Source organism: Tympanuchus pallidicinctus, unplaced genomic scaffold (genome assembly GCF_026119805.1).
Source record: "Tympanuchus pallidicinctus isolate F22 unplaced genomic scaffold, pur_lepc_1.0 scaffold8, whole genome shotgun sequence".
NCBI lineage: Eukaryota > Metazoa > Chordata > Aves > Galliformes > Phasianidae > Tympanuchus > Tympanuchus pallidicinctus.
The window spans coordinates 45,166,526-45,193,616 of NW_026294802.1; the positions used below are offsets into that span (position 1 = coordinate 45,166,526).

Here is a 27,091-nt window from a genome sequence, read left to right on the forward strand (position 1 = left end):
CAAGCACTAAACCACATCTCGTAGCTCCTCATCCAGGCGCCTCTTGAACACTGCCAGGGACGGCGACTCCACCACCTCCCTGGGCAGCCATTCCAGTGCCTGACCACCCTCTGAGAGAAAAAGTTTCCTAATGTCCAACCTAAACCTCCTCTGGTACAACTTCTGGCCGTTTCCTCTGGTCCTACTATTTGCCTGGGAGAAGAGGCCAGAACCTTTTGCACCACAACCTCCCTTCAGGAAGTTGTAGAATGCAATGAGGTCTCCCCTGAGCCTCCTCTTCTCCAGACTGAACAATCCCAGCTCCCTCAGCCGCTCCTCATAAGACTTGTGCTCCAGACCCCTCACCAGTTTTGTTGCCCTTCTCTGGACACGTTCCAGGGCCTCAATGTCTTTCTTGTAGTGAGGGGCCCAAAACTGAATGTAACTGACTGACTAACAATTAAAATATGTGAAACTACAGAACGTTCAAAGAAAAATCTTGTGGAAACCAAAAATCACCTGGGAAAGATTTCATCAAATTGGCTAAATTCTTTAAATGCAATTAAAAGCAGCAGATTTTTTTTCAAGTCCAAAGAGAGAAATGGAACACAAATCTTTTCACATAGCATGTTCTGTTGTGTATTTATGATTATAATTATAGCAATTAATTTTTATTCAAAGGTTGTCTTTAACCCATCTGGAGGGAAAAAAAAAAAAAAAAAAAAGGCAGTGTTGACTACCACTAGAAAATTGCAAATAAAATGTTTAATTTCAGAAGTTCACCATTTATAAATACACTAAAACATAGTAAATGCAAAATTAGATTAGGCATAGGTACAGTATTTTAACAAAGCTACAACTTTTCTAAAAGGTCATAGGCAAATGATGATTTTTTCCCAAAAAGTATTTAATGAAAACAGAAATGAGAAGATTTATCTTTCTAAAGTTAAAAAACCATTGGAGAACATTCCTTTCAAATTAGAATGCTGGCTGTATTTTTCTTCTTGCTTGAAGTCTTGAGGGCTCTATATCCCACTTGCCTGATGGACTCTGACAGTTAAGAATCAACCCTACTACATAAAATTCTAAGCAGTGCACCGTATCCATAAGGCTATTACTGAAAATCAGAAGATCAGTTATTTTTGTACTAGGAGCTTTAAGACAGGCTGTTCTACAGAGTTGAAATTACATTAGGAATAAGGGCTCAGTTTATACAATAGGGATCCTTACAGTTCTGATGCACTAAAGATAAGAAAAGGCTTTAGAATGACTTTATAGTCTTCATTGTAGATTTTTTGCTTTTTTTTTTTTTTTTGTACACGGCATTAAATAACAAGCATTAATTCATAAACTTTGATAAAACTCCTGAAGAGCTTTTATAAATACCCAGAATATTTCCATCGTTCCATTAAATGTATAACCTGAACAGGAGAACCCTGGATGGGAAGTTTTACGACAGACAGTCGTATAGCTGACATTCCATATCATCTCAAATTAAAGATTTATTTTCAGATACTACATCGATAGTCTCCTGTAAACACATCTTCCTTAATGACTCTTATTAATCCTTTTAAGTTCTTTAGGGCTTGCAGCTAAAAACATCGTATGATAAAAAGATGGCTTGAATCCCATCTTTCGTATACAGCTTTCTTTTGACAACTATAAGAGCTGTTCGTTGTTTGTTGTTTTTTTTTGTTTTTGTTTTTTTTTTTTTGCAATTAAAGCAATGCAACTAAAATACAGTACCTGGTTTATGGTTTTTACATAATAATTGAATAAAAAACTACAGAATAGAACTGTTTACATCTTTTTTTTTCTTTTTTTTTTTTTTGCCATCCTATTAAAACAAATGACTGAGTTTTTCTTTTTAAAAGTTCATTTACAGTTACGGATTAAAACCTACATAATTCTGTATAACTTGACAAGACAGTCTATCTCTAGTGTGAACTTTTAAAAAAAACATATATACAATATCTGGCCTGAAGTACTATGAATAAGGCACATGTAGACATATTGAAAGCTGAAAAAATGAAACTAAAATTTGGAATTATAGTCACTGATTAGATGTCATACATGGCCCCTATTGGAGCAATTTAACAATCCAAGTTACAGATAGTTATTATCCAGTGAGCAACAAAATTTTTAGTCTAGCAGTTTGTTCGTTAGTTTCAATACTGGAAGTATATTAAAGGAAGATTCACTTTCAAAAAGATAAGTTTTTCAAAGTGTTCAATCATTAATCTCGACTGACTAAAGTTGTTGCTTTCATTGGATGTATTAAACAATCTCTCTGAAGGAACAATACTTGGTGGACAACCCAAGAACCTGACAGCCAATTTTGACAGTACTGGCCAAGATGACTTCTTAAAGTTCCAGTAAGTTAGAGGATCACAGTTATGCTCGAGTACTTCTTCCTCCAAGTAAGAAAGCACCATTTCCTCTGGTAACTTTGCTCTCTCCTTCAGATCTTTCGTCTTCTTCATGTCACCCATGAGTGACCAAAGATTATCTTCTCCATACGAATTTGTAGATGGTGAACCTATATCACATCCATTGGAAACAGGTTTATCATCTTCTGAGGTAGAACTCATTATTTCCAGCTCCCTGATTAAGTCTTGTTTATACTGTTCAGCCTCCTCTTCAGTAAATAAAGATGTTTTATAGCGAGGATCCAGAAGCGTCGCAAAAATGTACCTTGGATCATGAAGTGTGGAGGACAATCTGCTCACCATAGCTTCTTTCAAAGATTTCAGCATAGTATCTATGCCCATTGTTTCCTCAAATAGCATTTCTATTTTCCTGTTAAGTATATGGATCATTGGGATCACTTGACTTAAAGTAGACATGTGTGTACTCATTTCCCTACTTGCGGCTTCGAAAGGCTTGAGAGCATGACACACTGACTGCATAACTTCCCACTGATCACAACTTATCAGCTCCCGAAAGCTGCACTCTATTGACATTTCATCAATTGCTCTTTTCTGTTCAATCAAACGTTCGAGCATATGAAATGATGTGTTCCACTTGGATGGAACATCTTGTATAAGCTGATGCTGAGGCAGCTCATACTCTTTTTGCAACTCAGCTAACTTCTCTTTTGCTTTTGCTGACCGATGAACACGTTCACAGATCTTTCTTGCGATACTTAGCAAATTCTGAACCATTCTCTGGCTTTTAATGGCCTCGTTTACGATGACATTAACAGTGTGACTAAAGCACTGTACACTTGAATGATCACCCTCATTTAAAGTTTTTTCTATACTGTGATTATCAGTAACAGTAATCCCAATCTGAAGGCCAATGGAAGTAATCCACATTTCCCACCAGTACTCTAACTGCTTTTGAATACTGATTCCATTGTAGTCGCAATCGATCTGTGATACATTTAATAGTGCTGAACAGTGATAATCCTCACACTGCGGTCGAAATGAAGACTCAAATGTTACCCAGTGAGCTGTAAGGGTTAGATATTCTCGTGTTTGGTTGCTCATCCATATTCCTGATGTAAAATGGATCACTCCACTTTCAGCTTCTTTAAGATGAGAAATAATTATTTGTCTTACATTATCATACATATCTGGAATTGCTGTCCTAGAAAAGTAAGATGGAGAAGGTAAAGAATACTGAGGTTGCAAGTATTCAAGCAGCCTGTTAAAGCCAATGTTGTCTACAAAAGAATATGGCTGAAGGTCAAGTGCAATCATTTCAGCTACAAGACTTGTGATTTTTTTGGCAACTGGGTGAGAGTCACAAAACTTGTCATTGGTTTCATCAAAAGTTGAAGATGCTAATAATTCTGTGCTCAGTGGCATATGATTATCCGTAGATGTGGATAATACAGTCTCTGAGACATCAGTTTTCAATACATTGTTATGAAACCGCTGCAAATGTCTTAGAAGGCAACTCGTGCCCAGATTTGTTGGCTTTTTCCCCCTACTTATTGTACGTCCACAGTGCATACATATTACTTTTGTTGAATCTGCAGAACAAATTGAAAAGTGATTCCACAGTTTTGAGGTCTTCTTGCTATTGACAGGAAAAATAATTTGATTATCGTGTGTAACCATTGTAGGTAACTCAGTCAACTTTGAGGATGAACATTCTGCAGAAGCCAAAGTAGCATAAGGAGAATTTGCCAAACTAACATCAAGACAGCTTTTTTGGCTTCCAATTATATCAGGATGGCGTCTATATAGATGTCTCATCAAGCAGCTCGTTCCTACATCTCCTTTTTTACCACGACTTATCATACAACTGCAGTATCTACATACTGCTTTTAGACTGTCAGCAGGTGACAATGAAAAGTGATGCCAAACTTCTGATTTAAGCCTTTTCATAATCCTTTTATTTTGCTGAAATACCGCAGTAGGTTCAAATATGAGTGGGCCTAATCCCTCACACTGTTTCTCAGGGGAGGACACAAATGAGACTTCACCTATGTCATCAGAAGATGACAGCATTGAGTCTTCCACTAGAACATCTCCAGAAGAGAGATTAGTATGTATTTCCTCTGAGATTCTGTCTGGAGAAGAGGACACAGAAGCTGATTCTTTCATTAGTTTTCCAGGAGAGGATGACATAGAATTCAGATCACTATCTGATGGCAGCAAAGAAGGCAACAGAGTTGGAGGTGTGGTGTAGAGAGGTGGTATACTGGTACCACCCCCGTTCTCTTGCAGGACAATGGAACGATGTGCTCTCCACATGTGTCTTATCAAACAACTCGTTCCCAGGTCTTTTCCATTTTTTCCTCTACTGAATTCATTCATACAGTGGATGCAAACAGCTTTAGAATTATCAAGCGGTGATAAATAAAAGTGTTTCCAGACAGCAGATCTCCTTCTAGAACCTGATGTGTTCTTTGGAATTACAACAGTTTTTTCTGCTACATTCTCCACAGTTTCATCATACTGGCTGTTGGGCAGCTGTGGAGATGACCCAACCATGACTTCTTCTTTGTTGCACTTTTCAGAAACAGAGAGATCTGCTATTTCTTCAGAAGAAACAATAGAAACAGATTCCTCAATTATTCGATCTGGAGATGGTATTTTAGAAGCCATTTTCTTTACCAGTTTTATAGGGGATAACATAGAACTCAGATCTCCCATATCTGCAGACTGAGGAGGCAGTAATAATGTAGGTGAAGAAAAGGAAGATATATTTGGCATAGTCCCATTTTCTTGAATTAGTACAGTAGGATGGGCTCTCCTCACATGTCTCATGAGACAACTTGTACTTAGGTCCTTTTCATTTTTACCCCTGCTAAATTCTTTCATACAGTACATACATATTGCTTTAGTGCTATCTCTAGGAGATATAAAAAAATGGTTCCAAGCAGGTGACTTTTTTCTGGAGCTTATATTTCTGCTGGAAAGGAGGCTCTGTGTCACAGCCTCCATTGCTACATCATACAGCGTACTACTATACTGAGAAAAAAGAGATCCATAATCATCTTCATTTTCTGTAGATAAATATTTGCTAGGGTTGTTGCTAATGAAGTTCTTTTCTTTGTCTTCTTGTTCATCACTGCTGTCTGCATGTTTGAATTCATCTTGTTCTGTCTTTATATCCATTCTTTCTAGAGTACAGTTAATGCCATCTTCCTCTTGTTCTACTTTCAAGTTATTGATTTTTCCCAAGATGAAATTACCATCCATGATGGGGGAACCTGATTTACTGTTTTCCATGGCTGACAAATTCCTCTTGCCAAGTCTTCATTTATTAATAAATACAGATAATTTAAAAGATTATGTAAAATTTGATTAAAACGATGTATCTTGTATACTGAATGCACAAACACAAATCTACGTGTTAAAATAATCTCTGGTTTATGAATTCTGTATCCGTGTTGTGTGGACGCAAAAATGATTAGTCATAAGGATGCATTAAGAAATTATAGACTTAATTAATGGAATCTCATCTTTTTCCCCAGGATCAGGACATTTCAGGTCATAGATGAACATTCTCAAAGGCAGCTTCTGTTGAATGCTTCATGTTGTAGATATCATCCTAAAAATCGAATCTTCTGTTTTCTTGGTCAAGGAAGCCATTCTATTCATCTCGATTGGACAACTGTGATTCTTCTGCACCATCTAGAAAAGAAAAAATTAGATGACAAATGCTGATTGACACATTCTGAATAATTAGTAAGCAATGTGAATTATGAACATGCAATAGGTGTTCTGTATTTTTTCCCCACTTTCTTTAAGGTAAAAATAATTCAGTCAAGTGCTATTCCCTTTCTCCCCCTTAAAACAAAAACAAGACCATACACTTACTCAATGCATCTATTTACATTGAGCAATACGGGGCAAATACAGACCTACGCACTCAGCTCTGATTAAGCATTGTAAAAATCTACAGTCCACAGCTGCTTTTGTGTTTGTTTCTACATATATACACCTCACCATGCATCCTAATTCAACTACTGCATAGTCATACATACACAAATCCATACAGCTACCTATATCTACAGACATTTATGAAGACAAGCAGGCATTTAGTCACGTTAGCAGAGAAATATGCACTTAAATGCAAACATAAAGCTATTCTTTGTCAGAAAAGCAAAAATCCCCACCAGCCCTACACAAACCTGAAGATGTCTGCATCTGTCAGCCACTCCTTGTTTTGAATTTTTATTTTTCCTACATTTATATCCGAATTCTAAATTTTGCCAAATCCTTTCTTTTCTTTTGTATCACTAGTGTAGTTATTAGTATCTTTGTTACCATCAAAAAACATTTTTTAACCAGAGAGCTGATGCTACACTATCCAATTTTCCAATTTGTGCTGAACTGATTTTATGGAACTTTTCTCTCAAGATAAAACACACAAATTTGAATTTATCACACAATTTTTATGTTACTCAAATGAGGATTTGAGCAGACAAAAGGTGAAATTAGTCACAGCTACAAGATACATACATAGGTTGAGGTTGTATACACAGGCATTTCTTTTGCATCTAGACAAACAAGATAGTAGCTTTGTGTGGTTCTAATTGTTCTCTGTCTACAGTTGGCTTGCAAGAGAGGTTAAACAGAACAGCAAACAACTAGCTTTCCCTGGATTTCAGACTTCTTTAAAACATACTGTAGTGATAACTTCTCTTTTTTTTTTTTTTTTACTGGAGCAGAAGAAGCAGATAAAAGGACAATCAGCTTATTACCGCTATTGAAAGACAAGGGAGACAGAGCCATCAACATTTTACAAAGAGGAAGGCAGCCACTCTGCTCTTTGTTTCTGTAGAAGTTTTAGTATTTGTGTTTTCTTTCTCCTTCTCAAAGGGAGGAAAAAAAAAAAAAAGAAAAAAAAAAAAAGAAAAAAAAAAAAAAAGAAAAAAAAAAGAAAAAAAAAAAAGAAAAAAAAAAGAAAAAAAAAAGAAAAAAAAAAAGAAGAAAAAAAAAAAGAAAAAAAAAAGAAAAAAAAAAGAAAAAAAAAATACTTTCAGACACCCAGACACCAGAAGAGAACTCCAGAATGAAAAGAAAGAGCCTTACATTTCCATGAGCTGATTCACTAACACACTGCCCAGTGCTTTCCACGGGTTTGTGAAATCAGGTCCAGCAGCAGAGACTAAATTTACAGCCCTCAATATAACACTGAATGAAATGGAAGTTAGCAATCACACCCATATTGATGATATGGAAGCACATACATCTGGGATGAGGATGAGAGCGTAAGACAGTCAACATTTTGAACAGAAGTCAATCAAATAGGATTTTTAAATTCTTAATGTGAATTTTGATCTTATTTTTGAGTGTGGAATTAATACTGCAAACATGCAAAAGCATGAATATTTAGTGAATTATTGTAAATGGGATCATGGAATAGAAAGTCTCGCAAATATTCCACACAGACTTTAGAGAATATAAATTATGCATCTAAGTGCCAAGCTACAGTAAGCGCATTACAAATTCTTAGCTGGATTCACATATAATGCAAATACCCATCAGCAACAGCTTCTGATGAAAACAATTTCTTCATCTCAAAATAGGTAACCACAGTTCTAGCTTGTAACTCTTAACTTCTTTCGCATTAGGGAGAAAAAAAATAAAGAAAAAGAAAATAAAAACCACTCGCAAACACAAACCAAATACAAACATCAAGGCAAAAAAATAAAAAGACAGTTCTAGGCTCTTGTAGGAAAAAAAAATCCATGCAGATGTTGCACTTGTGCTTGCCCCAATAACCACTTCTTAAAGCAGCTGAACTTAAGGTTGCTGAGATGGGAAGATAAAGGAGCCCAACTGCAAACTTCCTAACAAGACCTTACTAGATCGATGTTCATTAACAATATACATTGGCAATGGTTAGTTCTTAATCACTACTATTCATTATCACCATATATTCAAATAGGTCCTAATCATTTTATCCTAAATTACCTTTCGGTACAAGATACCACTGAGCAGAAGCCAGGCAGTTAAACACTGATGACTGTGTTCCTTGATGGTCCCAGTTCAAGTTGAGGTGAATAGATGAGAGTTAGCCTTGAACAAGGAACTGCAGTTGTAGACCTTCTTCCCTATTTTTCCTTGCTGTGCTTTTGATGCTTGTCATCAACTCTACCAAAAAAAAAAAAAAAAAAAAAAAAAAAAAAAAGGCGTGGGAAGTAATCTCATCTGCTCCTGACATGATTATCTCATTTTCTTTAGGACCAGAAACTGTTCTGGTTCCACCAGAAATGCTTCCTGCTTATTCAGTATCCTTTGTTTTAACTTGCAGATTTTCATTCTTCAATTGTTGATTCACATGTTTTTCTGTCCCCTATTTGTGCAATTAACATACATCTCCCTTTGCAACTGCATACTATTTCTGTACTCATGCTTAGCATTAGTAGGGGGGCTATGCTACCAGCAGTGTTATTAATTACGCTATTTTATTTATAACTGAGTTTAAGGCAAGAAAACACATTCAGTCTATTTGATAGGCGTCCATGGTTCCCAAGAAATTTCAGAAGTTGGATGCTCCTTGTAAGACTTTGCATGTCATTTTTTCAATTTTCTTTTAAACATTCAAGTCTGATCTCTATTACATTGAGTTTTACCATGTCAGGCTGTAAAATTAAGTTGAATTCTCTCTCCTTTAGCACCCCTGAGGGTGAAAAGGAAATTTTCGTTAGAACGTAGTCCTCAACATGTGTAGGTTTAGAAAGAGAGAGATATTTTTAATCTCTGCCTCCCAGGCCAACTCCTTGCAAGAATCAATTGGTTTTAAAAACAAATAGAATACACCATCCAATTTTACAATTTTATGGTACCCTAGAACAAATTATGAATTTCCTTATGACCACCTAAAGTAGCTACAATTCTATTAATTGAGCCTTCTTGCAAATTAAAAAAAACAAACAAACAAAAAAAAAAAACAAAAAAAAAACATCTTCAAGGAAAAAGAAAATAAAGTAGAGAGCAATTATCTACTCAAATCCACTTTTGGACTATTAGACCCTAAATGGCAGTAGAGAACCAGTGGCTTGCTGTGGTCAGAAGCCTGCAGAAACATTTTTATAGGATTTTCCATTCAAAATCGGATTACTGAGAGTGTGCAGTGGTTGATGAGAAATGTCAGGAGAACATCACTGATCCAACGAGTGACACAGCAGACTGCTGTGACCTGAAGAACTCAGGATGAATAAGGTAAAGGAGAGAAATATCAGTGTTCTGGGGTTCTGCTGACATGTATTACCTTACAGAGAAGTATGAAAAGCACGCAGGAACACTGAATCATGAGCAGATTATTTGTTTCTAAAACAGAGAGTGTCCTGCAAGTTTTAAACAATTTAAAATTTTAGCTTGGGTAGTCAGGTGATAATCAAGGAATTGATTATATTATAGAACCTAACTGCAAAATTAACAAATCTGAATCTAACTAGAGAAATCAGAGCTACAAAGTTTAAGTTATTCACCGTGCACATATCTGCAAAATGCAAGAGTAAGTGGTTTAAAGAAAGATGTACAATATGGACGTAAAGTGAAAGCAAAACTGTTTACTAGTTTCAAGAATCAAAAGTAGTGACAGATTTTGTGAGTAGGAAGTAGATAAATACCCATTAAAAACAAATTGCACAAACATTTGCACAAATGGATGTTGGTTTAGAATGACTAGTGCTAATCTTGTTTATTTTTGAAATTCTACAGGCATCATTAACAGCATCAAGTGCAAAGAAAATGCTTACAATTATACAAGCAATGAGAAAGACACATTTTAAGAAATTATTATTAGCTCCCACTTCAATGGCAGGTACCATGCTAATTAAGTAATATTTTCTTGAAAAATAACACCATACCAAAAAACTGTAAAAATTAACAAATCCTGATGAAGGGATAGCCTAGAGAAACTTTACTCAATTTCACAAACTTCTCAAAGTAGCAAAATTAAGAACAGTAACAGATTTTTTTCTATAGAGACTTACTTTGACAAGGTGTTGGCTTGGCAGTATAGATCTAGAGAAGCTTGCAAGATACTGAGTGATTAGATGAGGCATTAGAAGAGACATCAACATTAGCATGTTAGTTACATTCTGCCAGGATGTGGGTCCTATGCTTAGGTCTCACTGAAGTTCACAGGAACCTGCACAGACATACAAGCATGAACTAATGGATGTAACTATATAATTGGGATCAAAGTAGAGAAAGTTAGGCTTAATGAAAGAAACAAGTTGTTCTGGACCTCACGGAAAGTATGACTTGTGGAGATCAGTTGGGAGAGAAAAAAGGGTAAAGCTGTCTTTACTATTCCATTACCTTTCCAGACACCTGAAAGCCAGAGCTACAGCTATTTCCTTTAATCCTGAATGTCTATGAGTTGTAGTCCACGTTACATTAACCCATAATTTCTGCAGTTTTGAAAAGGTATTCTCTCCAGTTTGCAAAATACCCTCTTATGTCTGCAACCCCAAGGGCCTCATCTGGACACAAGAGATTGAATGATGGAAACAGCACCATCAATGCTGCATGCTGCTCTTTGTTGATAGGAATAATCTTCACCCAAACTTCATACTGGGACAGAATATAACAATTAGGACAATTGCTAACCGTATCCAGGGTTGCATCAAGAAAAGTGTGGCCAGTAGGGACAGGGAGGTGATTCTGCCCCTCTAATCTGCTCTTGTGAAACCCCACCTGGAGTACTGTGTCCAGCTCTGGGGCCCTCAATGCAAGGACATGGAGTTGTTGGAGCAGATTCAGAGGAGAGCCATAAAGATGATCAGAAGGCTGGAGCACCTCCCCTCTGAGGACAGGCTGAGAGAAGTGGCGCTCTTCAGCCTGGAGAAGAGGAGGCTTTGGGGGGATTCTATAGCAGCCTTCCAGTACCTGAAGGGGCCTACAGGAAAGCTGGGGAGGGAGTTTTAAGAAGGGCATGTAGTGAGAGGATGAGGATAAGCGGCTTCAAAGTGGAAGAGGGTAGATTTAGACTAAATATTAGGAAGAAATTCTTTACTGTGTGGGTGGTGACACACTGGCTCAGGTTGCCCAGTGAGATTGTGGATGCCCCCTCCCTGGAAGCATTCAAGGACAGGTTGGTAAGCAACTTGGTCTAGAGGGAGGTGTCCCTGCCTACAGCAGGGGGACTGGAAATAGATCCTTTCCAATCAAAATCATTCTATGATTCTATGAAATAGTAGTTTCTAGGTTTCTCTTGTTCAGCCACAAGCTCCTAGTCTAAATTTCTCCCAGTATGACCCCTCCCAGGTAAGAAGGAGCTTTTCTTTCCGTCTTTCTTTTCTTTTTAATCTATTCCAAATGAGTTTTATAGAGTTGTCCTTACTATGTCTTACATCCATTGAGTCCCTAACTACTCCTGACATGATTCTATAAAGGAGGGGAAAAAAAAAAAAAAAAAAAAAAGGAAAGGAAAAAAGGCTTTTGTAATTATTTTTAAGATTCTATTTTAGACTGATACAAACATTTTGGTAGAGAAAAATCCTACAATACCCTAGGGGACATCTAGTTTAGTATGTCTGCACATACAAGAAAAGACTACAAGTTAGTGGGGGGTGGGAATAAAATAATAAAAAAACAACAACATGGTATTCCAGAAACTCTTAGCCCACAGTATTTCAAACAATTTACTTAAAAGAAAAATAAAAACAAACAGCCAAAACTAACCACAACAAAATACAAGTTCAATCTCAGACACACCAATTGCATTTCAAATGACACGGAAAAAGTAAAGAAATGCCACCATGTTGTATGTAACAACATACACTATCCATCACCACACACAGTAATATATTTACACCTATAACTACCTGATAAGCCTTTAATTGTTGACAGTTTTTCTTTCCTGGTGCACTAAAAATACCATCACACCTCAAAAGTGGTTAACTTCCTTCACACATCCTTTGCTAACTTCCCATAGCTGCAAGCTATTAAAAAAAAAAAAAAAAAAGCAGGCTGTACATATGCTAATCATTTCTGTCACAGGTTTTACTGAGAGACTGCTCATAAAAAAAAAAAAAAACAGATTTGTTGTGGTAAGTAAGTTATGTCAATATTTGTCTATGATCCAAACCGTCTCTTCAGAGTTGAAGAACCTTCTTCCTCATTATCTGGTGCAATGCTACCAAAGCAATACTTTCAGGATCTCTTTCTATGCTATTGTTCACACCCACCAAGTGGCAGATCTGCCTCTCATTTGTAAAAATGCTGATTCTTTAAGCAATTACTTGAATAAACTTTAAGTAGGATTGTTGTAAATCGTACACATCAGTTGAATGTTGCTCCAAGAAAAGATAAAAAACTAGGAAGATTTTAGATGCCTTTGGACATTTTTACCATTAGCATTTTTGTATTACATGCTAAAAAAAATAAGGGCTTATTCTCAGAAATGCTGGAAGAGAGAAAGCAGTTTTACTAAGGAAAAAAACCTAAAACAAATGAAGTATGTACTGTTTTGATATCCTGCCTTAAATAATTCTATAGACCAAACTGCTTTTGGTATCTCATGCTGCACAGTTTGGGGCTAAGGGAAGGGAAGTGTTCTAAAAACAAAATAGGAGGCTAAAATTCAAAGATAAAAATAAGAACAGAAGTATGGAAACATGCATCAATATTATCATGGAACAGGAAATAAAACACAACCAAGAACACAGGAACAAGAGATAAGTTCTGAAAGAATTAGAGATGAAAGACACAATATTTATTCCATGCTGCTACAGAACAGCAATCAGGGTTCAGAAAAGTGTCAGAAAACTCGAAGCAAAGCTCCTCTGACACTTCTCCCCAAGTGATGAATCCCTCTGCTTAGCCCATGGGCTCTTCTCTTCCTCCTATGCAGAGTACAGCTCAAGTACAAATAAGTTATGAGTTGTTTGTTTGTGTTTTCTCTCTCGATGAGTCCAACGAACAGATACTGCTGTAACTTTCTTTAAATTAAAAAAAAAAAAAAAAAAAAAAAAGTTGCTAATCTTTAAGCTCAGCAAGAATGAAACCTCAAGAATTTTTAGGGCTTTTCCAAAGAGTTAAAAGTGAGAAATCTGTAAAGGAGAAAAAGGGGGTTCTCAGCTCTTCTCAGGTAGACAGAGAATGAGAAGAGCGTTAGGAGACTCACACCACACCTACTGAGACTTCCTGGGACTCTTGCTGTAAACATCCACAGAAGTACTGCAAGAAAAAGGCCTCACAAAACCTAAATAGGATCTTTTATAGAATATAGCACATAATATTAAAATGCTTGAACTTTTTATATTAAAAAAAAAAAAAAAAAAAAAAAAAAAGAAAAAGTATCTTTTGAACTGCTAAGATTATCATGAATATCTGCCTGGACCTGCCTGGATGCCTACCTGTGCAACCTGCTGTAGGGAACCTGCTTTGGCAGGGGGGTTGGACTCGATGATCTCTGGAGGTCCCTTCCAACCCCTACAATTCTGTGATATCTCTAACAAAGATCAGGTATAAAGAGGTCTGCTTTAAAAACGCTTCATAACCACCCCACTAAACGTAACTTTGTGTTCACATTAATGCCATCTTGCCACTGCCTCAGAGAGTGAACTCGGAGAGCTTCACTTGTGCTAATTTGAGATTTTCCATCCTACCCATATACATGTAATAAGATACAGTACTGTACGTTTATAGCAAACAGTTGAGCCCTGGAATTGCAATCCTGTGCACATCAAGGCAGGTTAGAAGGAGAACACAATTCATAGTCCCTGAAGATCTGAAGTATCACAGAATGGCCTGGGTTAAAATGGACCACAATGATCATCTAGTTTCAACCTCCCTGCTATGTGCAGGGTCACCAACCACCAGACCAGGCTGCCCAGAGCCACATCCAGGCTGGCCTTGAATGCCTCCAGGGATGGGGCATCCACAGCCTCCTTGGGCAACCTGTTCCAGTGTGTCACCACCCTCTGTGTGAAAAATATCCTTCTGTTTTTCACTTGAAGCAAAGAAAAGACCACCTCAGATACTTTTAAGAAGCTTTGAAATACACTTTTACAATGCCAAGGAGCACAAGAACAGGAACAAGGTTCCATAACACGTGCAAGTACAATCAGCCATACCCATAATGGAGTGAACTCTTCAATACCATTCTTAAGTTTTGGGTTTTTTTTTGCACTTCTTGAGTAAATTCTATGTTCATCAGCAACATCCAACATGTTGCTGACATCCTATTCTAAGAATCAATAACCTCAAAGCTGCTCCTAGTATCTATGACAAAGGGTCTTTTCCCCGTTCACCTCTCTGTGGGACATGTTCTCTCTGCCTTTTCCAGACAAGGTGAGACTGTGCAGCAAAGGCACAGCTGACACAGCCATGGCAGCCAGGAAAGCTGGCATTGTTTCCACTAGCATCACATTGAGCATTAGCAGGAAATCCAAAACAGACACTCCTGTCTCTGGCAAACAAATAGCTCAGTCTTCTTCTCTCTAAATAAATGGTTTATAGGAAAGCCATACTGTTGTTGTAGACATGAGTTCTAATTTAAGCAAATAGAATTTTGCGCAAGGAGATAATGAAAAATGCAATTTTAATTTAAAAGGAAGTTTTTTGGAGAACCTATCCTAACCAAAGCAAAGCTTTAATTTTTGTAACGCAACTTATAATTTAAGTAAGTTTTTACAGAATAAGGATGCATGGATTTTTTTTCAGAGTATGAGCTAAGACATTTTTAGTACAAGATTAAGTAAAGAAAAGGATTAGCCGCTGCTGTTCCCACTTGCTTGATTTCTATAATTACACAATAAAACAAATATTTTGTGATGTATAGAAAACGGAAATTAATAGAAACATTTAGAGAAAGAGGAAGGATGAGGACTTGATCTTCATGAGTACCACTGTATTTCCTGGCCTAAACAGATTACAGTCTCCCCCACAACACAGTAAGCCTCAGAGAATGAACTCCACACCATTATGAAGGGAAAATAAAGCAATTGCAACTCCCCCAAATGCCCAGTGTCAAATGCAAGCATGCCGCCATCAGTACGGTCTGCACCCTGTGTGGCTCCCTGAAATCTGGCCCATTCTGCTGCTTAAGCGGCTACTAACACACATCTCAACAAGCAAAAACCTCCCATGCAGTGAGAATCTTCCCATTTTTTTTTTGTCTGTGGATCACTGTTATCAGCATATCGTGTTCCCATCTTTAATACACAAGAAGGAAGGAGAACCACAGAATAAAAGCAGAAAGTAGAAGACAATTGCCATCATCTGCATTGGATTTCAGCATGGCTTTGTAGTCCCACAACTTAAATAAAAGGCTGCCAGAAGCTGTGAGCGAAGAGTCTGTGGAAGCACTAAACAGGTAGTAGTTCAGTGCTGCCCTTTCTAGCTTTTCATGACACACCAAGAGATCGATCGGATCCCTGGAACTTAAGATCTAGTTCCTGATTATCTAAACTGCGTATAATGCAAGTTCAAAGGCTTTAATCCTCATGCTGAACTTTAAAGGACGTTGACCTATCGTATTTCCAATCTACTGACAGCTTAATATTTCCATCTTCTGAAACTTTTCAGCTCTGAATACATATCCATTACCAAAAGAGTGCCCAGTGAATCACTAATGAAGGAAGCATGACAAATGGAAGGAACATTTGCAAAATGCTAGCTCTTCAGGCCATGCTACTCAGCTCTATGAACCAGCATGCAACAATTTGTGCATTCACAGTACAGTGCAATCTATAGTGGCGAATGTATTTCATTCTGCATACTGATACACTGAAACATACAGGGAAAACAAAGCTAGTCTTCAACTATCATACAGCAAGGAGAAATTTTTTAAGTGCAAGCTAAATTTGATAGTCCTTTGCAGCCCAGCACTTTGCAGAAAAGCAATCCCCAGCAAGAAATAGTATTACACACTATTGCCAGGAATTGGGCTCACATGAACCTCACAGGTCCCTTCCAGTTCTGCATATTCTATGATTTTATATGATATATTATTCGTATTTCACACTCCCCAAAATAAACATGTAAATATGGTTGTGTTTTATAAAATATTAATAAAATAGTTAAAGAAAAAAGAAAAAAATATGAATTTTGCAGAAGCACACACACATCAGTACACAAGTAATAAAATATATGTATTTTTCTATTGGAGCTCGTGTTGGCACTAAACACTTAAAGATTTTGCTGTCAACCAGAACAATCCAAACTGCCGTCAACACTTGTATCATCTGGATTGTAATAAAAACAAAGTTATTGAAGATACTAACACAAGATATTCATTTTTAGTCGACAGATAATAGAATGGATATTTTCGTTGGAGGGTTTTAGCCTTGAGAACCACTTTAGGTAGAACTATAAAAATCTAGAGTGCTTGACATCACACAATGAAACAGAACAAAGTGATCCTTAGGTGAGCGTAATTCAGCATCAAATATGAGTGAACTTCTAAATATTCTGTGAAACGCAACATCATCCCTTCTCTAAGATTCCTTTACAGTGATCAAGAATTGACTCAACAGGCTGCTGCAATCGATGACTGCTCTTTCCAGTTCTTTGGCTATGCTATGGACTTCGAAAGCACCAACAATTACTTTTGCGTACACTCTTGACAAATAAACATCCACAAGCAGTCTTAGTACATAACAAAATCCTCCACATATTCTGCGTGTACAATCTAGGAAAGCTTTCCCTGAAGAAATGAATCTGAATCATGTTTTTATTCTACTTTCCTCTGGAGGTTAGTCTTACATGACTCCACCAAGACTTCTTTGCTCAGCATTTTACCTCTTAAACTTTTTGTCCACGCTAAAATGCATGTCAGCAAATCACATAGCCAAAGCTGAACTGTTTTTATTGGAGGAGAAATGGGGAGGAGTAGCACTATCTGAAACACTATACAAAAATAACAGTGTTAATCTACACATAATTGTTAATCTTCATATATTTTTAAGCATGAAATTGATTTTACACTTCCAAAAATCTGTAACCACAACTCAAACTGAATGTATAAGCAAAAGAATTGTTTCAGACAAAAACCTTAGAAGAAAATACTTAAGTTTACTCTGATCAGTGAGAATGCAAAACCAAAACAAAAAAAAACCCTCGAATGAGGCAATTGTACTTGGGGCATGGGATGAATGCAGAGCATGCAAGTTACTTCCCTCTTTTTCAGAAGGTAAACTGCAGAGTGAGGATGTATATATGTCAGCTGTTACCACAGAGTAGGAGGTGCACCATAAATCATACGCCAGTTACTATTAATGTAACACTGTAAAGATATCCAGGCTTACAATGTTAATTTTTAAATCTCAGACACTCACACAAACCTCCTGCTAAATTACTCAGCTCCACACAAGCCGATTCAAATACATAATTTTTCATTTATAGATAAATGAATCTTTTTCATAGATAAGCCCCTTATCTATTGTCTAAGTCTAAATTAATACTAACAACAATAAAGTAAGACCCTAAGCAAACAAGCAAGCTATCCACTAACTAATAAACAAGGGAAAAAAAAAAAAAAAACAATGAAACTTACATATCTGTTCTGCTGCATGCAGGAAGCTTCATTTGAGGTTAAATACTTGTTACTCAAACTTAAAGATGATTGTATCTAAGGAAAAGAAGAAAGTAATTCCTTTTAAATAGAACTTTTTAGTCACATCATCTGTTATAGCAGCGAGTCCTGGGACATTTCAAATTTCTCTTTAGATCATAGCTCCAGGAGCTGTATTCATGAAAACTTGGGATTTTGAAAAAAGAAACAAAAAAAGGGGGTGGGGGCCTTATTTAGTCACACAAGTGTCAGGAAAAAAATAGGTGTTTTCAATACTAGAGCCTCAAAACAAAAAACAGCAAAACCAAAAATGAAAACGCAAAACCATTAAAAGATATTTTTTGTACATGCCTTGATGGTCCATGGATTCTTTTTCCACTTAGGAGTGACAATATGCCATTTTAGTCTCCAAAATGAAGCCAATGCAACAAACTCACTTCTCACCAAAGTAGTCTGCACTACATTACAACAGCTCAAGGGAGCCTGTCAGCACCTTTTAATGCACTACAGGATTCACCTGGAAGCTTCTGCTTCCCTTCCTGAGCCGAATGTATTGCTTACACACTGCACCTAGCATGGCTTTTAACTAACATGTGATAACATAGGATAAGTGCAAGATTATCATTCCCTACATACAAGAAAGGAATGATTACAAGCAGAGTGTATTAAGCCAAAATTTTGGCAAGGCACCAAAAAAACAGCAAAATGGTCCATCACAGGGCATATTTCTCTAGCCCCACAGACCACACAGACACAAGCTTCACAGTGAAGAGTCCCTGGCTGTTTCACTGCCCCAATATATTAAAAAACGAAACAAAAGCCACCAGAACACCAGCAAGGTATCTTGTGCAATCTCAGAAAATCCAGTACACATCATTGTCTACTCCAAACCCGAATGCAAATTAATAATTAAATAAGAATTTTAAAAAGCTGAATTCTGCAGTGCTTAATGGATGAGGCGTCATCCTCTTATGAAGATTTGGACCAAGCGCCAACAGGGCTGCATCTTTCCCAGCAATCAGTGCTTACTGCACATTAGACTGTGAATCAATTGTGTAAAATACACGTATTTTTTGAGAATCTCCTTTTGAGAAGGAAAATCCTGGTTGCATGCCTCCCATACATCAGCAGATGTATTACGTGAAAGGTCTTTTACTGATATTTGCATTTAAAAATAGATCCATACTCTCTGTTCAGCAAGTAAGAACATCTCCCAAACTCTGTGCCTGCTAACTTGACTGCTGAGACCTTCTGCTGTCCCTTCTATAAGGTGACACTTACATGCACAAAGCAGAAGGTGACAGCAAGGTGAGCAGACCCACCCCATTCCCATGGCTCCCAGCTCCTTAGGGAGCTCTGGGAGATGTGGATTCAGGTCCTGGGGCAGGGAGGGGAAGCAAACCTGGCTCTCCCACATTCCTTGCAATTCCAGAGCCATCAGACTACAGGCAAGAAAGGGTACGAATGCACCATCTTCACCCTTCCTGGTGTCTAAGAAAAAAAAAAAAAACAAACACAAAACAAACAGCAACTTCAATTCTTGTTCTTTCATTCATTAATGATGATTGCAAAACAGTTTCAGGCTGGGCCAAACATTTCATTCAAAACAAGTTGATGTTTGGGTTCTCATGATTGTTTCTTTTAGTGAAAATTACAAAGAAAAATGTCACTTTAAATGCATCTAATCTTTTCTTTAGAGGCAAGAACAAATTCAGGAGAGCACATACAGCAGAAAATCAGAGCAACTGAATAGAAATGACTCCACTGCATGGAAGGAAGAATACACCTGTGGGGCAGAAGTGACGACAAACTAGCAAACAGGATATGGAAAATGAGAGATCCAGACAGTTTTCAAACAGCCATAAAAATGAGGTACTAATTCTTCAGTGAATGATAGTTCAGCCCTACATGTTATTACAAAGCAAACTGGGAGGGGGAAGAGGACAGAGATAGGGAGCAGCAATGGCCAAAGCTCACTGCTTGCGAGTTTAAATAAAGATTATGGTAATGCTGTAATATTTCCTATGGCAACACATGCTGAAAGTTAATACTACATAAGTTATAGAGAAGGCTAATAGAGAAGGCTAATATCGCTCCCTCCAATGTGTGTTCAGTATAAAAAAAAAAAGTAATTTGTTCTGAATGATTACACTTGAACACAAACAAGGCCCTTAAGAACCAAGGTCTTTCCCCACTGTTATTTTAACAGTCTATCACATTACACTCTGTCTCATCACAAAAACAGCAAACAAAACTCTGCTACCACACATTTAAAATATTTATCACAATGTAATTCTGGATAGCAGTTTCTATGCTTTGAAAAAAAATGATAAAAGCTTTAGTTCTTCTTGTGTGTGCTCTACACTCCATATTTCACATAAAAGCTATCTTCAGGTTATGAGAACGACTCCGTTTTTTCAATAATTGGTTGAAATTAAACAATCTCACAGTTCAGAACTGTTGGCAGTTATTGATGATGCTTGCAGCAAATACAGAGCAAGTAGGCAGAGCTGAACAGAAAACAGTGTCCACTTGCCAGATGCAAGAGAACACCTTTTTGTGAAGCCCATTTGAAAAGTGTATGCTAGAACAGAAAATACTATGCAAATCACATTCATTTATGCCGATATTAATAAAAATAGCCAAACTATCCATATTTAAGAAAAAAAAATAAGCGTTTAAACTTGATGATGAATTACACATTATGAACACTATGGCCCACACTGTGCAAAACCCCATCTAAACTATGAATAAGAGTGTTTTCTGTCTGAAAATAAGCTAATGTGCATGTGTAATCTCACCTATCTGCATAAAGCAGATTATTTTAACTGCACATTACACCAGCAAGCCCTTCATGCTCATTTGGAAGTTGAGAACTTGTGCAAATTAAAAGCAAGCTACAGAAAACAGGACTTAGAAAATCTGCTCTGATGAAGACTCCATGTCAGAGTAGTAAAACACGGCAAAGTGTTGGGAGATACGACCCAAAACATCCACATTAATTCTTGATTTAAACTTTCTCAGAGCCACAAAGAAATCTCACAGAATTTACCATGGTTAGGGTTGTGCAAAATTAGAATAAAACAGCTTCCAAGAAAAAGGATAGGAAAAGAAGAGATACAGCACACTCAAAAGCCATGTAAAGCAGCAGTTATTCTTAATGATCCAGGATTTTGTCAGGACTTCCTCTGGTAACACCTTGTTCTTAAGAATCACTGATAGACATGATGGTATCATTTACTCCATGTAATGCATAAAGCTAAGATGGAGACAATTTCAAATAAACACCTGTGGAGTTCAGTTGCTTTCTTATTTCCAAGTGATAAGCCTTGATGATATACCACATGCACTTAGCCCCATTCTGCACTCCACCACAATCCCACACCACGAGCCCTTCTGCAAACACGATGCTTGCTCAGAATGCCTGCAACCAGTGCAGGCTCAATTAAGAAGAGTCAAAACAGCCTAACAGAAGCTAACAGAGGCTGCACACAGTGGGTACTAAGAGCTCAGCACTGCCCCTAAGCTCAGCCAGTACCTGCTCAGCCCTCCACTGCTGCAGGCTGACTTCCACCTTCACAGTGGAACCTATAACAATTGCGCTTCATACAGCGTACCAGCAAACGTGTTACAGTTGTCAAAAAGCACAAATGCGTAGGGAACACATGTCTCAGAGAGGTGCAGTCGAGCTATTTCATTTACTTTTGTTTTTCTTATTCTCTATCAATTTTTTAACTCCAGAGAACTTCTACACTGTCAATCCCAGCACTTGTTAGGAAAATGCAGATGGCTAAATCTGAAAGGACAGAGACATCCACACACAAGAGCATGCTGTACCTCAAGTCCCAGTCCATCCTGTCCCCAGCAGACAATACCGGCATTTCCAGGAGTCCACAAAAGAACTCCTGCTGCTTTTGCTAGCAATGTATTCTTTTTTCCCTCAAACTAAATTTCATAGCACATAATAACCAGAAAGCCCCCACTCAGTACCTGTGCGAGCCTTCCAACAGCAGCCTGGTGTCCTGGGGACAGTCAGTGACATATTGGGTGCTCTGCTGCCCCCAGCATGCACCCCACAAACACCATCCTGAGGATACCTGGCTTGTTTTAAGGCAGACACCAAATTCTTGAAAAACCCTGTAAAGGAAAATAACCGTGTTCCCTCTCTTAAAAAGCAAAACTCTTAAAACTCTCTCTTAAAAAGCAAAGTGCACGATGGGCCATATGGAAAGCACGGCCCGAGAAGCCTGCTTGTGATATGGGGACTCAGAAACCTGTCTCTGCTTGGGTTGACAGTTGCAGTGTGACAGCTCATGCTGAATTTCTGACATCTCCCAGAGATACCTCCGAAACACGGCACAGCAGTCTCTGACACAGAGCACCGAGGAAGAACAGGGAGAGCCAAACACTGCTGAACCTCACAGTAATGTACTGAGCATCACTAAAGCAAAATGGGTTCTCTGAATGCTGTGACTTCCCTAGCATTAAGAAACTCTTCCACACTTATAGCAGAGTGCATGTGCAGCACAGGGAGCACACGACACCCTCCAAACTCCGTGAGCACTGCAATACAGCCGGCGGCTGCTGTCAGCACTGCCTCGGAGCAGACCTGGAAGTTACAGAAGACATCTTTAAGCGAAACCACGGCGTCCGAAGTGAGAATGAGAAGAGCGAGCGTTGAAGTAGAGCCGCGCACTTTCTCCACGCGTACCAACAGCGGCTCTGCCTAAGGAGGACGGGGCTGGGAGCCCCGCACGGCGCAGGAAGAGATGCGCCGCGGCTGAGGTCACCTCCCCCGTCCCCTCGTGTACCGGAGAAACGCTTTCAGGACCACCCGGCCCTCCTGGCCCCTCCGCGCAGCCCGGGCTCTACTCCGCGCTCCCGCAGGGGCTGCCCCCGCCCCGGAGGCCATCTGGGACGGGGCCGACGGCGGCCACATGGTCCCGGCGCCTCCCATCCCCACCGGGGCCCGGCTCCCGCGGCCTCCCGCAGGGCCGGGCCAGGTGGGAGGGGTGCCTCCGACCCGGCAGGCCCGCACAAAGCCCGACGGCTCCGCGGGGACCCCGGGTCGGGCGGGGGGGCGGCACGGCCCTGCGGCTCCCCAGGGAGCGACGCCCCCCTCCGCAGCCCGGCCCGCCGGAGCCCCCTCCCAGGGCCCCGCAGACAATGGAGCCCGCACCGCCGGCCTACTCCCCGCTTCCTGCCCGCCGCACGCCCCCTGCCCGACCTGCCGCCGCTGTCCCGCGGGCGCTCCCGGGCGGGACGGGGCGCTATCGGGCCCGGGGCGCGGGGCCGCGGCCCGGAGGCACCGGCGCCGCGGAGGCACAGAGCGAGCGGCGGCGGGCGGCGGGGCGGGGAGAGCCGGAGCGCCCTGCCCTGCCCGGCCCCTTCCCGGTGCCGGAACGGGGCCACTCACCTCCCCGGGCGGCCGCCGCAGGGAAAGCCGGAGGTCGCCGCTGCCGCCGCCGCCCGGCCGGGCCCGAAGGAGTTAAAAGGAAGGGCCGGGCGGGCCCGTCCCATTCATTAGCTGGGCGCTTTGTCTCCAGCCGCCGCCGCCGCCGCCGCGGCGCTGAGCAGGCTGCCCCGGCTCGGCCGCCACAGGGCGCGCTGCGCAGGCGCCAGGCGCGGGGGGCGGCCCCGCAACCGTCGAGCGGCGGCACGCACGACGCACAACATGTCATCCGCCGGGCCGCAAAATGGCTGCCCCCGGGGCTGCGGCGGGCGACTGCGCCATCGGGATTTGGGCAGCGGGATGCGGCCTTCTTCTCTGGGTCCCTAGGGGCGGCTGTGGCTCTAAAGGTGTCTCGGGATCGAGGCCGGACGGGAGTTGTCGGGGCTGCGCCTCGTCCCAGCTCCCTGCTGAGGCAGCCGGAGCTTCGCAGCTCGGTCCGCGGTGGCCGCGGCGGGACTCGGACCCGCTGCAGGCCCGGCCGGGTGGGCGGCTCCGCCACACGCCGAGCGGGTGGGCGCCGCTGACCTGAGCGGCGTTCTCTCCTGTATCGGGGGATTCGATGGCTGTTGTGTATGTTTGTTTATTAAGATCGCGTATTTGTGGTCTAATAGCCTTCGAGCATTTGGCTCTGCGTAGCTGTGTGTAGCTCTGCCTGCTGCCCGCTACCTGCTTTAGGGCGCCTCACGACGTTTGGATGGGATCACCCCCGTAGCACGGGGAGAGCTGCTCCGGGTCAGGGCTGTGCGCTGTCTGTTCCAGCTGAGCAGCGGTACTCTACGTGCTTGCCATCTGGGCGTTCTCCTGGGTAACGCCCTGCCGCTGCCCTCCTGCCCGAGGAGAGCTGCTCATGCCGTGAGGGCATTGGGTGAGCTGTGCTTCTCTGTCAGGGTGGGAGCGATGTGTGGTGATGTGCTGTTTTCTAACGCTTGTTATTCTATAGAGATGGATGAAGATGTGATGTGGTGAAGCTTGAGCATTTGTCGAATTCCAGGTGGCAGTTGTAGATGGCTGCTGCTTTGACTTCAGTGTCGTTCATTGCAATACAGGCAGGAGAAAAGCAGTAGTAACAGTAATGGTAAGATGCTGCTCTTTAAAACTAAATTAAGACAATGCTTAGAGAAAGAAGCTACATCTCTCCAGCCAGTGCGTTTATGCAAGTATACGTTTCTTGATCTGAGCTGTCTTTAGCAGTTAGCTGTGTTTTTTTTGTTGTTTTTTTTTTTGTTTTGTTTTGTTTTTGTTTTTTTGTTTTTTAATTGAACAAATGTAGTCAGAAATGTTTTATTGGGCATAGATCAATATCTGGAGGAAAACAAAAACAACAGATCGGCTCATCCCTTTTGATTTGGATTAGTGGAGCTCCAGAACTTTTTTTTCTATATCACTGTATATGCTGTACTTTTATAGTATTTGTGTATCTAAAGGATGATTCTGTTTCAGTTGATGCTTCCTGTGGAGATCTCGTGCAAAGTCTTTTTCATTCCTGCTGCTCAGACTTGCAACAAAGTAAGTATTAAGAGTGCATGTCCTTCTACTTACAACTGACAGCATGCTTTTACCAGTACAGCTGAACTGCTAATGTAGAATATCCAGGCCAAAGTGATTTAAGGCAAAGTTACTTGTTTTCCATGTTACAACAATGCATTAATATGGCAACATCTGTCTAAGTGCAGAATTTTGTCTTGGCCAGATTGATCAGATGGACTCAATGAAAGATGGGAACTTAGCTAAAAATACTGTTACTACTGATATGTGAACTGATAATGTGGTGATTGTTTAGCACGCAGTATTACAAAATAGAAGTATATCTTCTCAAAAAACACCTCTTAATGAAATAAAACTGTAGCAATGTTGAATTATACTTGGAATTCTGTGGGGACTCTGAGCGTGCCGTGGAAGGCATATGAATATGTGACAGCTTTACTTTATTTTGTAGTGGCTTTAACTTTCAAGAGTTTACAGTTTATAATTGAAGAATAAAAATGTACAGTAAACTTAGTCAGGAAGCCTCTGTTGTGCTCTTTCCGCTGCTTCTATCAGCATTTTTCTGAACCTCTTCATTTTTTTCATACAACTTGTTATGAAAATGTCAGTAAGAGTTAATGGAAGTTGAAATTTATGAAAGTTGATAATTTCTTTAAATCCTAAGAATATCCTAAGAAAATCCTAAGAATAAAACAAAGAGATGATGGTGATCTGATGACATGATTGCAAAGAAAGAAAGCGACTGCAGTTCCTGGGGCAGGCTCCATACTGCCTGCTTGTGGTGGGTGTTGCAGCAGTGCTGAAGTGCTAGTCTGAGGCTGCAGATTCTCCGCAAAGCATTCAGTCAGGTGTAAATATGCAGGGGAAAAAAAAAAAAGGGTAATCCGTTAACAAGGTGGATATTATAAAAGTCTGTGCAAGGCATCTTGACAGTAAGTAACTAAAATTCTTATTTAACCTCAAAGTATTTTCCTACCTCTATTTTATAAAATTTTCTGTTTCAGGTTTTGTGAATAAATGCCTTTATTTGCACTTCTAACTTAAGCCAACGTGAATTAAAAGTGATCTGATATTAAATGAATATCTGAAATTCATTTCTCAGTCGGTGGAGTAAACTGCAGAATACCTAGCTCCCTGTTGTGTTTTGTGGAATGTTGTGAATCAGAGATCATGCTCCCAAAGAAATTGTGTGGATTCTCCAGAGGATGGGTGTTACAGGTTCAGAAAACAAGGAAATGTCACTGCAGTAACAGTAAGTAAGTAACTGTCATTGTCGATACCAGGGAGGCCATAATAAAAGCCTAAAACTGTTTGGCAGCTCCACGACAGCTTAATGTCATCTTCTACTGTGACAGAACATGAATATTCCTTAAATGTATCTGTTTCTCTGTCAATATCCTGTTAGAAGTTATGAGACGATTGTAGAGATTCTGTTGCTGCAAACAGAGCTTTGTGTTCTGTGGTTCCAGAGTCTCTCCAGCCACTGAGCTACTCTTGAGTTTTTCATCCATGATAGTGAAAACATTGATAGTGCAATGATAACATTGATGTAGTTCTGTCTTCCTGAATTTGTTTACTACTGGAGACACTACCAATATGCCAGCACAACATTATGCCAGTGTTGGGAGCAGTAAGCATTTTGCTGGTGTTACCTTGTTTTAGCAGAATTTATCTCTAAAATTGCTCTGATAAGCTTATTTAATATCCAAATCACTCAAGCCTTTAATTTCATCATAAACAACTTATATTGCATTTTCCATGTGAAATCATTAAGACAAAAACCATATTAAATCATAATTCTTCACACTTGAGCACAAATAATTACTGCCTCTTGTATGCACTGAGATAATATATTAAATAAAGCAAGCTTTTAAAAAAAAAAAAATTTTTTTTTTTTTGCTTGTATAGACTACATCCTCTTCCAGGACTCTGTGTAGACAGTGGTGACTCAAAACCTGAAGATAAAGATCAGTAGTACTAAATTCAGAAGTCCAATTTGGTATTGCAGGGCTATGGTTTCTAAGAACACTTAACATAAGAGAGTGCTTATATATTTAGCATATGTACTCCATAAACTTCAGTAGGCACTTGGCTATACTTGTCATATCCAAGCTGTCAAGCTGGATGATCAGAAAAGGAAGAGTGAACGATCACACAGTGGTTGTGTGCAACATAAAGCAATATGCACTGTCAAAACCATGATGCCTTTGTGCTTTCCTGTTAATTACCTAATTT

The 27,091-nt window shown here is 39.8% G+C and overlaps 3 protein-coding genes across 16 annotated transcripts in view; 2 read left to right on the forward strand and 1 right to left on the reverse strand.

Annotated features, from left to right (window-relative positions):
* Positions 1–1,654: 1,654 nt before the first annotated feature.
* On the reverse strand, positions 1,655–23,525 carry ZBED4 (zinc finger BED-type containing 4). Of its 7 annotated transcripts, XM_052668811.1 has the most exons (5): positions 23,336–23,525; positions 17,902–17,976; positions 8,361–8,540; positions 7,476–7,635; positions 1,655–6,071 (listed from the first exon to the last, which is right to left on the reverse strand). In XM_052668811.1, exon 5 carries the CDS (start codon positions 5,664–5,666, stop codon positions 2,148–2,150), a length of 3,519 nt encoding a protein of 1,172 aa, XP_052524771.1. In that variant the 5' UTR covers positions 5,667–6,071; positions 7,476–7,635; positions 8,361–8,540; positions 17,902–17,976; positions 23,336–23,525; the 3' UTR covers positions 1,655–2,147. The 7 variants fall into 7 exon arrangements, with proteins under 7 accessions (XP_052524771.1, XP_052524769.1, XP_052524772.1 ...); XM_052668809.1 differs by lacking the exon at positions 7,476–7,635; XM_052668812.1 differs by lacking the exons at positions 7,476–7,635; positions 23,336–23,525 and adding an exon at positions 23,147–23,227.
* On the forward strand, positions 22,371–24,180 carry LOC128073756 (collagen alpha-1(I) chain-like). Its single transcript, XM_052668940.1, has 3 exons — positions 22,371–22,574; positions 22,651–23,853; positions 23,983–24,180. Exons 1-3 carry the CDS (start codon positions 22,371–22,373, stop codon positions 24,178–24,180), a joined length of 1,605 nt encoding a protein of 534 aa, XP_052524900.1.
* Positions 23,602–27,091, forward strand: part of BRD1 (bromodomain containing 1) — a 67,938-nt gene continuing 64,448 nt past the window's right edge. For 2 of the 8 annotated variants that reach the window (XR_008202803.1, XM_052668808.1), the window contains exons 1-3: positions 23,654–24,446; positions 24,812–24,877; positions 25,861–26,108. The gene's annotated coding sequence lies outside the window, so the exon portion shown is untranslated. Of the gene's footprint in view, positions 24,878–25,860; positions 26,113–27,091 lie in introns of all 8 variants that reach the window. The other 6 variants (XM_052668803.1, XM_052668802.1, XM_052668804.1 and 3 more) reach the window with 6 other exon arrangements.